The sequence below is a fragment of the Dendroctonus ponderosae genome, unplaced genomic scaffold, assembly GCF_020466585.1.
Source record: "Dendroctonus ponderosae isolate FM_Combo_2020 unplaced genomic scaffold, Dpon_F_20191213v2 Dpon_F_20191213_8, whole genome shotgun sequence".
In the NCBI taxonomy this organism is placed as follows: Eukaryota; Metazoa; Arthropoda; class Insecta; order Coleoptera; family Curculionidae; genus Dendroctonus; species Dendroctonus ponderosae.
The window spans coordinates 4343815-4356423 of record NW_026019016.1 but is presented as its reverse complement, the minus strand read 5'-3'; the positions used below and the strand labels follow the sequence as shown (position 1 = coordinate 4356423).

Sequence of the window (12609 nt, the reverse complement as noted above, 5' to 3'; positions counted from 1 at the left end):
TTATCAATCTGTAATAAAAGACGTGAGGAAATTCTGTCTTTTTTAAAGACAAAAATTTTTGAGGCGAAATACCCAAAAAGAAGTTTGTAAAAAAAAGATAAACTTTAAGTCGCCAAATATGGCTGGATTTTAGAACTGGATACATTATGATTGCTGCAAGCCGTTTTTCTGTCGTTGCTTGTTTTTGCAAAAATAGAGTCCTTCAGATAAAGTTCGTCCGGGTGGGAAATAAAACAATGCTAAATTTCTGAAAGTTTACCATGAACTGAACAAAAAAAAGTAAGGCATCGAAATCAAACTTTCTTTTCCGAAACTGAAACTGCCACTATTTCCTCAGTCAAGTTTCACTGAGTTAAAGGCGCTTTTAAATATCTGTCTCGTGGTCGAAAAACAAGCGCTGTATCGTTCGGTTTAAGCCGATGGCTTAATTTCGCAATTGTCAACGGCGAAAAAAACGTTAACCTTTCCCCTTTTTTTCTGTCTATATTTCGTCTCTGGTGTGGCACTTAATGAATGTATAGTTTAATTCTCCATATATTCACAATCAGCGATATTGCAATGACACAAGATTCAACAATGATTCTCTTGTAATTGTATAAAGTTGATTAAAACCGTATCTAAAAGCACCGTACGATCGCCACTTTCCTCTGCTTTTCAAAGCGTAAGATAATTTAATTTGGACAGTTTTTGATTTAAAAAATTATGATTTTTTTGCTGCAAAAGCTAAAGCTTGAAAATGTACGATCAGGTTTATATAACTCCAGAGAAAGAAACGCATTAGTATTTTTATTTGCTTTATTTAAAACAAATTTTATATACAGTTCACTGTTGCTTTACTGTTTGTGGGTGTCGGGATTACACTGCAAATATCTGTTACTATCGGACTTATCACATAAAACTCAAACATGTACAGGCTCACTGCATTTTAATCATAAATAAGTTGGTTTTAACACGAAAATTGATTTAGAAACACGCATATTTAAATATTCATAAAAATGGTAGTTTTGGTTCCTAAGTTTTAATTTTTTCTAGTGGCCAATAGGCGCGCTAAGAATAAACACTGATTAACCTTATATTAGAAGGGCCTGAACCAAAATCAGAATTTCAATGAATAACTGGTAATATTCGCTTTAACCCACAACTAAAGTATCTTCAGCTGCGAACTCATAGTAAGGGACTTCCAAGTTGAGGGGCGCAGGGCCTTTCCTGATTCTGCCAGAGGCATCGTAATGAGAGCCATGGCAAGGACAATAATAGCCCCCAAAATCGCCAGAGTTGGCAATGGGCACACAACCCAAATGGGTGCAAACCCCCAATACGACAAGCCATTCGGGCTTTTGAATACGATCATTGTCATGTTGAGGATCCCGAAGAGATTCTACGGGAACGGCTCGTTCTGCGGCGATTTCATCTGCAGTTCTGTGCCGAATAAACAGAGGTTTGCCTGGAAGTGTTCGCAATTGATATATGCGAGTTTGTACAGGAAGATTAATGTGTTACCTCTCCATTTGAAGGTAACGGATTTCCCTTCGGGAATATCACCCAACTTGACTTCGATTTTAGCCAAAGCTAATACATCAGCGGAAGCGCTCATTGAGCTGATGAAATAGGTCACAATGTTTTTAGTTCCATAAACAGAAGCAGCCCCTAAACCGCCAGCAAGCAGATAGGTGAAGTTCTTTCTCGTATCCTCAGTTTCTGAGGCCTTTCGCGTAGGATCTTTCGTCGAATTTCTGCGATAGTTGTCGAAGTTTGGTACCGTAATGTCAGTGTGTGCCCATCTGCGATTGATCCCAAATCAATTAATTTTGCCCACAATATTACCTAATAGGTAAAAATACCTGACTTGGAGTGAGGCAGCGGGGCCGCAAGATACTGACAAGTTAGCATTGGGTAGCGTTTTGGCTAAAGAAAGAGCAGAAGTTCCCTGGAAGGGAATGTGAGCTACCTTCTTCTTGGGCAAAATTGCTGCATTGTTGGACACATTCAACTGGTTGCTCACCACTTGGCTGGTGGCACGGAAATATCCGGATACAGTGCTTGGCTTCAGCATTTTGCCCTTCAGATTAAATCTAGGAAAAGACTATTAGGGTGTTATGCAATGGGTTTGGGGGCAACTTACGAACCATCAACCTACAAAATTGCGAACTGTGACAGTGACGTTTGTTATGTATTAGGTTAGATTCCTGATGCAACATTGCCAAGCCTTTACTCACATTCAAAAATTTCAAATTATTTACCCTTTCCTTCCAAGCAAGCACTATTTTATTGAGTTGAATTAAAATTGATGTTTCCGAACTATTTAAAATATGGCATCATTAAACGGATTATGCTATTCTACTCTTGGCGATGTTGCGGAATTTGTGTGCTTTTCACTAGTTTGACAGTTTTGTTCGTGACTTTGACAGATTTTTTTCAGTTTTTGTCTCTGGTTTTTTTAAATAAGCACAGTTTGATATAGAAATGCGTATGGATGAGGAAATGCGGATGCTGCAGCTGGATAAGCCTGGCCAAGGCAAAGTAGGTAATTTCTAAGGAAAGTTTAAGACAATATACTTATATAATTAAATAATGTTTAGAGCACAACAGAACTGCAGAAACATTCAATAGATGAAGTCTTCTATGAACATAAACCCGTGGACAGAGCGTTATTTATCGTAAGGTAATTGTTTCAAAATCAAAATTTCTGTGATTTGAAATTGGCGGTGACATGCGCCATAAAGCCCCCAAATCATGAGCGTAACCTAATTATTTGTTTACATCTTGCTATTACCTTGATGTTGCCCTAATTTAACAAAGTTCTGTTACAAAAACTGTTCTTGAAAATGTAACACGTCGCACAACATACTCAAAAATGAGTGACGACGACGAAGACGAGTGGCTGAGAAACTTCTTGGAGGAAGAAGAGCGGCTATTAACGTAAAATGCTTGTTTTTTATATTAATCAAAAGGCGACTAGGCCCCAGATAGAAAAAGGGCCGAAAATTCGCTTTAACGCGCTGCAACATTGTTATAATAATAAATGCCTTAACATTTGGGGCTTAGTTGCTTTCTGCTTAATAATTATTCGGTAAAATTTGATTTTTTTTGAACAGGAACAAGTTTCAGTTTAGTCTGCGAACGTTATGCTGCTATGTTTTCATTTCTATGGGCTGATAAGACTTTAAATAAAATAAAAAATCTATTGAATACCGATTAAAATTCTGTAGAAGCTCGAAGGAAAAAAGAGGCAAGCCGTTTTCAGAAAGTGCTGGGATGCAAAATTTCTGTTCGATCTGATCTGAATTGGTCCGATTTAAGAAATATATTTCCCGTGTAAATACAAATATACTCACTAAGCTTCACCCCTATTTTTTCTAGCTTTCTGTAGTTCATTTTAGCTTTGGTGTCTTTTGGTTGCTTCTTGTTTTCTCGTCTTCTGTGCTTGGATTCGAAAGAACCTCGAGTCTTGGTTCCTTTCAGATTACCAGCAAATGTTGCATTTTGCTTGTTTTCTTTTCCATAAACACCGTGCCTCAATGGTTTGAGGTACCAAAAAATTGCATTCCATTGCAGCAAAGGCGATGAACTACAGAAGCTAAGCGTGATAGGATCCCTTCCTGAACTATTGAAATATGACCAAAAAGGGACTGTTTCAAAGATTATCCCGAAAATCCAACAAGAGTTACCAAATTCTTCCTCAGAATTCAACCTGGCTGTGAGTAGGATGTTTAATATATTAATCCATATGGACATTCCAGTCAATCTGGTGCCACAGGTAAGTTATCTTTAGAATTGCCCAATAATATCGCAGATTAATTGCAACTTCTTGGAAGATTTTGCAAGGCATAGACAACAGAGATCCGATGATCTCAAATGCTTGGATGGAGACTTTGCTTGCAGTGATTCCTCTATTAAAAGAGCAGATAGTTAAAAACGATATTCTAAAATGTGCAATCGCAAAGTCCCAACTGTCCAAGGCTGCGTATTTTAGAGTATCCAGTTGCAAAATATTGGGTGAGATTTCAGTGCATAAAACCATGAATCCTTTCGAGTAAGTCCAGCAGTTTTATTAGCTAGCTGTTGCTATAGCGAAATTGCCCTTTTAGGGTGAAAAAGGATGTGTTACCACTGGTCCAGAGCCTATGTCAAGATTGTTTTTTCGAAGTTCGAGCTGCAATGTGCAGGGAACTTCCTAACGTTGCGCAAGGTACGCAAAAATATGTATTGCCGACCTGAAAATAATACGAAGTCACTAGCAAATTTATGTTATTTTATGCAGTACTATAAATAATCTTAACACTATCTTCACCGAAAGTTGTAGCTTTTACTTGGCCATTTGGTACGATAACTTCGATTGATTTTTCGAATTACATCACTACTATTAATGTTTTCCTTACATTTTGAACCATCTGTTGGTGTTCTATTATTCAATATAAGGACTTGTTCATTGGCATATTATTTTTGATATTTAAGTGTGGGTACTGGCTAAATAAAGGGGTTTACCAGATGTTTACGTAATGCCCTGTATCTTGGTGAACATCATCGAAATTCAATCGTTAAATGGTTTTTAGGTTTATTCAACTTGGGTGACGCTATTGTAAAAGTAAATCTGCTTCCTCTTCTCGTTGAACTCTCTGCTGATGAAAATGTTAACGTTAGATCAATTGCGATCGAGTCTATGGTCTCCATTATCCCATTCTTAAGTCCAGGTAATATTTTGTCTCTACCGAATTGAATTTTACGTCTGACGTCGAACGAATGCATTTTAGATACAATAAAAGGTACAATCATCCCCTTGGCTAAGAAACTGTGCACTCGAAGTGCTTCAGAAGGTAACCCAGATCGGAACTTAAAGTCACATGAAAACCAACTTTTTGGGATTGTAGGAGATACAACATATACCGCAATTTCAAGCGTTTTTAGCATGCTTATCAACAACTTGCAACCCCAGATGAGTACTGGGGATTCAATGTGGTTTTTGGACTATTTCAATCATATCTGCAGAAAGGGGCTGTCATTAGTAGAAGATCTGGATACCGACCCTGCCATAGTGAGTCAATTTTCTATTTATGTCACAGGTTGTTCACGATTTCATACGGTCTTAGTCTATGTTATGCCGGGAAAATTGCGCCAACTGTCTTCCCAAAGTCGTCACAATGGTACTGGCTCAAATTCCCACTGAAGTCAGCTCGAAATGGTATCACACCTTTAAAGCTTTGGCCGCCGATCCATGTTACATAGTGCGCAGAGCTGTGGCCAACCGGTTTTCGGATATTGTAAGGATTTTAGGTAAAATTCATCCTAATTCTTTTTCGCCGAATGTTCTTCAAAGCTTTGTGTCTTTCATAGGCCCTTCCAATAAAATAGTGGTGATTGATTTCACTAAGCTATTGAGAGATGAAGACGAAGAAGTCCTGCAAGCTTTAATTCCCAATGTTGCTAATATTATGGAACTGTTCACTGCCACCAATGTGCTTCAACGAGGTTTTTTTTTTTTAATTAAATTGACTAGGTTTAAATCATTTTTTTGGCTAGAAATCCCGGTTCAAGCCACACTGGATATTGGCCGCGCAATGCTTAAATGCCAAAACGAAGCATTCAGAACCAACAATTGGCGCATGAAAGAGTGTCTCTTGATGCAGTGGGAACGACTACCAAACTGTTTCCCGTCCGACTTCATTCATCAGCATTTTTCCCCAGTGGTTTTAAATGCTACAATCTATGGCGTATGTGTGCTTATTCCATCCACTTTAACGGCTTTCTCACTTGGTTGCGACGACTTTTGTTTTAGAAAGCCAAACCAGTGCGTTCTCAAGCTGCCAGAACCCTCCTGATAATCCTAAAATACAGTTTAAAGGAAAACCACCGAAAATGGATCAGGGAAATGATCCAGACGCAATTGTGCAACGCACCTTGTTGCTATTCCCGTCAGGTGTATATCACTCTATGCACGCACGCTATTGATATTTTCAGCTGGGGATATTTCAAAGAGTACTTCTATCTGCCGCTGTTAAGCTTAGCAGGTAACCCATTCAATGGACTTGACTTTAAAAGCTCTAATTGTCGTAAACTTTGCCAGAGGATCAGATTGCAATCGTGCGACTTTCCATGGTAAAACTCTGCCCAATTCTGAAGCAAATGCTCAACTTACCGGCTGATAGAGCCCTTCAACTAAAGCTCGAAAACATTCTTTCGAAAATGGAAATGATGGAAGCAGATCGAGATGTGATAATGATGCTCAAGCTAAAGCTGAAAGAAATGCGAACCATTCGGAATATCAAGAGCGAAGTTTTAGTGGAAGATCGCCGCAGAGCGGACGAAGAAGACCGAATTTTGAAAGGGAGATTTGCTGGGATTAGAATTGGACCTCAGATTGGTGGGTATTCACTAAAAGGTGCGAGATTATTTTTGGTGTCGCATAATTGTTTTTTTTTATAGATTCAGACCTAGGAAGGGACACGACAGACAAGCAACCGACAATATCAGTCACCAAGTCAGCTATTCCAAAGCAATCTTCAACGTCTTCATCAGCCAGTAAAAGAGCCGCCGCTGCCACTGTAAATCACACTCCAAGGTAAATAAATTATTTATAAGTTTAAGTCCTTTTTCAGCAAGTAGCAAATACGTTAAATGTTTGTCCACTGCCGTCACTTTTGCTTAAAATCGCCATTATTTTCCACTTCAGCATTTTTTATTGCACTCAAGCTGCTAGATCCTGTTGTATACAGAATTACTAGTAGTTTACTAAAGTGTCCACGCTCTTTTTTGTACAAAAAATCTACTTGTTGCATTTTCCGATTAGTGCAAACGCGGCTAAGAAGATTGAAATATTCAAGCCGTGTTTTTTTCAAACAGAACAGTTTCAAAACAGACGAAATCTATATTTACATGATATTTAGGTGCAACCTACCCAAACAAACTGTTGTAACTAAAGTGCATTCAATTAAAGTTTTAGATAGTTCAAATAAATGTCACTCTTCCTATTCAGATTGCGTTCCGACAAAGTACCCTCTTTTCCGATCAATTAGACAACATTTTTAAATAAAATTAATTTAAATACCCCTCAGCATAAATTGTGTATGGTTAAATTGTTTTGTAGCGTGCTTATTTTTGTTATCTTTTTCAGTCTAATGCCTTTTCTCGATCAGCATTTTTACACAGACGCGGGTGTTGCGCTACCACAAGATTTCGGTGATTCCTCCTATAGAGATCGGGATCTAAAAACGCCGATTCGAACCTCCACAGAAGTGACTAAACTGATCGAATCAGCAGAGAATTTAACTTCCTGGTTGGATGAAATTAGCATGGCAGATGAAGCCGGTCGATTTCAGGAAAACATTGAAGATCGCGCAATTAAACTTGAAGAAAAAGATATGATTATTTCAGTGGAGAATATTAATCCTGCGGAAACTTTGACAGAGAATGATATTAAAGCTTTAGCAACGACGACCACAAACATGACTGATGAGCTCAAGGTGAACATCCAACATGTGGCTGAGGCCGCCAAGGAGCTTAAGCCAAAGATGAAAAGAAACTCCTGCGTTTTTAGCAGTGAAATTCGTCGTAGCGAGACATCAAAGTCGAGCTTTGCTCTGAAACGGCGAAGTCTTAATATCAGCAACAGCGAAAGTAAAATTCCTATACCATCTAGAACTAATAGCTTTTCTTTCGAGGATAAATCCAAGTCTTTTAGCGATCATTCTCTAGATGCACATTCTACTGGGGATAGAGGGAAAATATCCCGATTTGTGCGACACACCAAAAGCTCGATGAATTTGAGAACAAATGTTAGTGATAAGTGCAATAATAGTGAGGGAAGTTTGCAAAAATCGGACGATTGTAAAGCCGCTTGCAGAGATATATCCAGAATACCGGCCTTTGCAAATTCAAAATTCGTAAACTCTGCAGAAGTTGAAAGTACAGATTACATGAAAAGCCGCATCAGAAGGCGATTTTCTAGTACTCACAAGCTGGAAATGGGCGACAAAGCGCCTATATGTTTCAAGAGATTTAGCGCGAACGATCTATCTCTAGGAGAGAGTTTAACAGGATTAGTACAAACTAACGTAAAAACCATAGCGAATATATATTGTGAAGGAACTACATCCAGATGTTCAAAGAACGCCAGTTTCAAACCAGTAGAGAATAAGGAGAAAAACTCAGGATTGCCCGTGGCAGTACGCAAGTAAGTGTTGGCTTTGCTTTTCTGTATGCTTTTACGTATGTTGTGGCAAATGATGATAAAATGTATTGTCTAGTACTTAATTTTTTGGTCCATTGGTACAATTTYCGATACAACTTAGAATTACCGGCGTCTCTTTTTCGATTTTAAAATAGTGAACAGTTTTGCGCTTGGTTGGATCAATAATAAGGAAGAAATCGTCGGTGAATGGTCAAAAAACGCATAAAATGTGTCGAAAATATCGATTAATTCAGAACTGAAACTTTTGGCGTGTTTTTCAACTATGTAGTTCGTTGCATTCCTCACTTCCTTGAGATCACAGTGATGTAGATTTCAAGGCATTTTGGGAAAATTTATATTTTTTCAAAAAATCGTCCCCATCTTTAAAAAATTTCGGCTGAAAATAAAAAGTTCACATGCCTGTTTTTTGCGCTCAGTCGATTCCTTTCGCCTTAAGAAGCTCACAAAAGTGCATTTATAAAGTGGTTGGATCAATTAACAACCAATAATACCTAAATTCAATTTAATATATTTAGTCGAATTATAGCAAAAACATTTTTATTTTTGAACTTGACTTCATCTTTGAACTACGAATCTATAACACACTTTTTAATATTAAAAATTTCACAAAACTCACCAATTTTTTAAACATTTTTTTTGTGATTCTAACTGAAAAATTTGCTTATGGTTCAATATTTCATGCTTCTTCGACCGTTTAGTATAGCGATATAACATCTAGGAAAGGTACTGACGCAATTATGACACATCATGTTTTTTTAAYTTTAACTATAGTCTTAATAAAATATGGTTTAAGAGCCMTAAGTAAGAGAGAGCAAATAATTCAGACAGTTACGAGCTTYTAACTAAGCCTTCTTACTAAGCTTTTAACTAAGCCGTGTCTGCTCTTTGTGGAAATTTGCGAAATCATGCGATTTCATAAAGGATCAGAAAAGCATGATGTAGGATCATAATCGATTGCACTGGCATTTTTAGCCAACAGTTGAATGTGTTATTAATGTTCTGTACTTGCTTCTACACAGTTCAATGAATCAATTTTATTTTTCAGAAAACCGTTCTCCAAGTGACAAAGTATTATAACTGCAGTATTTATTTATATACCTGTTGAAAGTACCTATACATTATGTATAATGTTGTTTGTTGATATCTTTGATACATATTTTTATATTTGTGCTCTCTATCTAAAATAAAATACGTTTATTATAACAGTAATTGAAACAATACTAACATAAGTATTCTATATACACTATTTTTATATGATAATTTATGTGCAATAAACCGTTTTCTGAGTTAGTTGTTCTATGATTTTATCAGCGGCTTCAACAAAGCTGGAAAACACTGCCGTTGGGGCCGGAGATATTTTGCTTTCATCGCCTTCCCTGTATTTGCCCGTTTTAACTAAATAGCCTCGCAATCCAGCATCCATTGCCCCTTTCACATCATCGGTAACATCCTAAAAGGTTTTGGTTAAAACGCCCAGTTATTGTCAATAAGGCAGAGCATAGCGTACATCTCCGATCATAATTGCTTCCGCAGGCTTCACATCCTCATCAAGAGGTGATTGGAAGAATAGTTTATTCGGTTTTCCAACCAAAGTAGCTGAACATTGTGCGGAATATTCTAAACCCTTTACAAAACATCCAGGTCCTAACGACATTCCATCACTTGATTTGTAATATTTGCCTGCATGAATGGCGATTAATTGAGCCCCATTTTGTAAATATCTTCAAAAATTAACGATAGAAAAAAGTGCTGGGCTGAAACTTTAATAAATACGCACCTAAACGCCTCATTAAGTCTTGCATAGTTGAATTCAGTTGGAGCCAAACCAATGACCACCGCATTGGGTGTTTCATTTCTGGGACAAGCAAGTCCTTCAAAGTCTTCTAGAGCATCTGGCGCAATCTTCAATAAAACTTCAGATTGTTCTTTGACTCGTTGGGAAATAGTGAAACTTACCATAAGCATTGGCTTCAGGTTGTTTTTCTCTATCAAATTTCTGCACGCCCCTAGTGAACTGAGAATGTCATTTTTGTTCACTGTGAAGCCCAGATTTGTTAGTCGATCATGCAAAATTCTTTTGCTTTCTTTGGTGGTGTTTGTGACAAACTTGATTTTGAGATTTTGCTGTGCCAATCTCGAAGTTTTAAAACGGTATTTTAGTTAAATTGCCTGTTTGATGTTTTTGTAGGTATGTTTACGAAGTAGGAGCAAAATTCGAAAAATCGACACTTGTACAAATCCAGCAATAGAAAGGAAAGAAAAGATTGCTCAATAAAAACTGCGATTTGGCACAAAACTAAATCATGTGGTGACCTTTTTTTAGGTGTTAAAATAAAGTTCAGTAGAAATCAACTTAAAAATAAACAAGTGTTCCGTTAAAATATCTGGGTTTGCAAAGTTCCAGTATCGAAAAAGTTTGGAAAACCCTGGATTAGAGACTAGTTGAAGATGCACAGATTAGAGGCTCGTTGGGAAACTTTTATCAAACACATTAAACTTTCACGTTGTTCAGAAGAAGTTCACATTCGAATCTATACAAATGCATTTATGCCTGTCAGGCTGGCTAGTTATTTATTATTTATTGCGCTTGAGAGAGCAGCTTTCCAATGAAGGAGTGCCTTTAAGAAAACATGTTGAGGTTGATTTCGGCTCACCCTGAAGTCGCAAAATACACAATCAAAACGTTGATGAGTCTCCTGAATTTTTAGAAAAATTATTCACTAATGAATTTATTCCAGATAAAGAACCACCCTGTATTTTAATTAGACTTGCTAAAAAATCAATGTAGCTCTCAATGTATAAGTGTCTTATTTGCTTGATATCATTAATAAAAGAGCGACGATACCAGTTTGCTCGGAAACAAAGAATAGCAGTTAAATAAATAAAATAATACATCAGAGGTTTACATTGATACCTTTTTAGGGCCTCTACAGCTCCAGGGATGGCTTGATTCTCGATGTGCAATGTTCCACTTAGATCTATCAAAATTTGCTTAATCATTTTTAATTTTTTAAACTTCTAAATTGTTTCTAATACAACTTTCAGTGCATTTATTAAATTACTTCAAGAAATAAATACAGTAGTTAAGGCATCAGGTTATGGTCAACACAGAAAAATGCTTCTCTTGAAAAAAGTTTAAAAATATAATATTTGAAATAAATGTAAGATTGTTAATTTTTTTTTCAGTTTTCTCGTCTCATTTGGCGAGGCAGAACGACTCAGTTTTTTCGAGAAAAGTCTACAGATTACAGAGGTTATTGTCTCTAGGATCCTTTAAAAGATCGGTTTAAATATATACAGGGTGACCCGTACTGCGATATTATTTGGATCAAAAGAAGACGATCTGACCTAACTTTTATTAATAAAAAATTCTGGCTTCTCTGCTATTGATAGTCGAAGTTCTTAAAAAAAAATATCTTTTTTGAAATATCGAAAGAATGGTACGATATATTTTGGTGAAACTCGCTGGGAATTTGCTTTTATGTAAGACTCATATTTTGATGAAACAATCGAGTTCAGCCGTTTTGGACAAGTGGTGAATTCTTCAGTGTCGTGGTACAAAAACTACCAGAATTTTTAATTTGGCGAATGGAATCAACTCATTTTTTTTTTTTGTTGATGCACTAACCATTTATTCACAATTTTGTGCTGTTTGTAAAATCTTGTAACATTCAGCATTGAAACTCAGATAAATAGTAATTCCTCTAAATTCAAAATTGTTGTTGTTCACTTTCGTTAAGCTGGAACGTAAAATTTGCCTTTGGAAATATTGCAATGCGAACAGACACTTTTTACAAAAATGTCAACGATAAACAAACTGAAATATAATTTTTCACAATCTGTTTGTTGAGTATTTCGCCTCAAAAATTTCCTCACATTTTTTATTACAGATTGATAAACTAAATTTGAAATAGAACTGCCAAGCAAGAGCAGCACAATGAATCATCAAAAGGCCGAACCAGCAATTGATTATATAATCATGTATTAAGTTTTGAGTCATGAGTGAGTATGAATTTTCAGTTCTAATCATGTTTATTCTGTACTTCGGTGTCGTTTTTTTAGAAAAGGTGTAGGTATGAATATTCAGTTTGCTACCGACAGTGTTATGTGAATCGCGTTCTTCGATGGGAAATATAGAATTATTGTGGCCCTTAAGTGCGGTAGTTGGCAGTACGGCAAATGGGTAGAAAATAGAGGATGGGGCTCCAGCTTGCAGAAAGCTGGTTAGAATGATCTCTAATCTATACCTAAATCTTTTAGTTTTCCGACAAGCCACTGAAGTTTTATGGATTCTTTATATTTCTCACTTTTGCTTTGCAGGTTGAAAATAAGTTTGGTAAGTTTGTAAATTAAGTATGTACGCCGATTGTTTATTACAACGATCGATCCTGATATCTTTTGTATCTGGGAAGGAATGTTAGTGG

At 36.7% G+C, this 12609-nt stretch overlaps 3 protein-coding genes across 7 annotated transcripts; 1 reads left to right on the top strand and 2 right to left on the bottom strand.

Moving 5' to 3' along the window:
- Positions 1-781: 781 nt before the first annotated feature.
- Positions 782-2229, bottom strand: LOC109538106 (cytochrome b-c1 complex subunit Rieske, mitochondrial). 3 transcript variants are annotated; one of them, XM_019905181.2, is made up of 4 exons: positions 2127-2229; positions 1842-2072; positions 1501-1781; positions 782-1444 (listed from the first exon to the last, which is right to left on the bottom strand). In XM_019905181.2, the coding sequence occupies exons 2-4, from the start codon at positions 2051-2053 to the stop codon at positions 1131-1133; spliced, it is 807 nt and encodes a 268-aa protein (XP_019760740.1). In that variant the 5' UTR covers positions 2054-2072; positions 2127-2229; the 3' UTR covers positions 782-1130. The 3 variants fall into 3 exon arrangements, with proteins under 3 accessions (XP_019760740.1, XP_019760741.1, XP_019760739.1); XM_019905182.2 differs by having other exon boundaries at positions 2123-2213; XM_019905180.2 differs by having other exon boundaries at positions 1842-2083; positions 2127-2163.
- A 141-nt stretch (positions 2230-2370) lies between these two features.
- On the top strand, positions 2371-9475 carry LOC109538105 (serine/threonine-protein phosphatase 4 regulatory subunit 4). Of its 3 annotated transcripts, XM_019905177.2 has the most exons (16): positions 2371-2520; positions 2580-2662; positions 3556-3757; positions 3816-4033; positions 4089-4189; positions 4554-4691; positions 4752-4814; positions 4869-5032; positions 5088-5271; positions 5332-5466; positions 5518-5708; positions 5774-6005; positions 6062-6358; positions 6421-6556; positions 7109-8167; positions 9231-9475. In XM_019905177.2, the coding sequence occupies exons 1-16, from the start codon at positions 2464-2466 to the stop codon at positions 9247-9249; spliced, it is 3279 nt and encodes a 1092-aa protein (XP_019760736.2). In that variant the 5' UTR covers positions 2371-2463; the 3' UTR covers positions 9250-9475. The 3 variants fall into 3 exon arrangements, with proteins under 3 accessions (XP_019760736.2, XP_019760738.1, XP_019760737.2); XM_019905179.2 differs by lacking the exon at positions 7109-8167 and having other exon boundaries at positions 2374-2520; XM_019905178.2 differs by lacking the exons at positions 2371-2520; positions 2580-2662 and adding an exon at positions 2732-2919.
- LOC109538108 (haloacid dehalogenase-like hydrolase domain-containing protein 2) lies at positions 9249-11311 on the bottom strand. The gene is made up of 5 exons (XM_019905183.2): positions 11100-11311; positions 10142-10319; positions 9963-10087; positions 9693-9906; positions 9249-9635 (listed from the first exon to the last, which is right to left on the bottom strand). The coding sequence occupies exons 1-5, from the start codon at positions 11183-11185 to the stop codon at positions 9447-9449; spliced, it is 792 nt and encodes a 263-aa protein (XP_019760742.2). The 5' UTR covers positions 11186-11311; the 3' UTR covers positions 9249-9446.
- Between the last annotated feature and the right edge of the window lie 1298 nt (positions 11312-12609).

Bases quoted from the DNA above. Each gene is read 5' to 3' on its own strand.
- LOC109538108 (XM_019905183.2), bottom strand. From the start codon at position 11,185: ATGATTAAGCAAATTTTGATAGATCTAAGTGGAACATTGCACATCGAG. The intron at 10,320-11,099 runs GTATCAATGTAA...TAAAACTTCGAG, and splicing joins GCTGTAGAGGCCCTAAAAAG to ATTGGCACAGCAAAATCTCA. The intron at 9,907-9,962 runs GTGCGTATTTAT...TAATTTTTGAAG, and splicing joins AGACTTAATGAGGCGTTTAG to ATATTTACAAAATGGGGCTC.
- LOC109538105 (XM_019905177.2), top strand. From the start codon at position 2,464: ATGCGTATGGATGAGGAAATGCGGATGCTGCAGCTGGATAAGCCTGGC. The intron at 2,663-3,555 runs GTAATTGTTTCA...ATTCCATTGCAG, and splicing joins AGAGCGTTATTTATCGTAAG to CAAAGGCGATGAACTACAGA. The intron at 3,758-3,815 runs GTAAGTTATCTT...ACTTCTTGGAAG, and splicing joins CAGTCAATCTGGTGCCACAG to ATTTTGCAAGGCATAGACAA.
- LOC109538106 (XM_019905180.2), bottom strand. The intron at 1,782-1,841 runs GTATTTTTACCT...GATCAATCGCAG, and splicing joins GCTGCCTCACTCCAAGTCAG to ATGGGCACACACTGACATTA. The intron at 1,445-1,500 runs GTAACACATTAA...GAACACTTCCAG, and splicing joins CGTTACCTTCAAATGGAGAG to GCAAACCTCTGTTTATTCGG.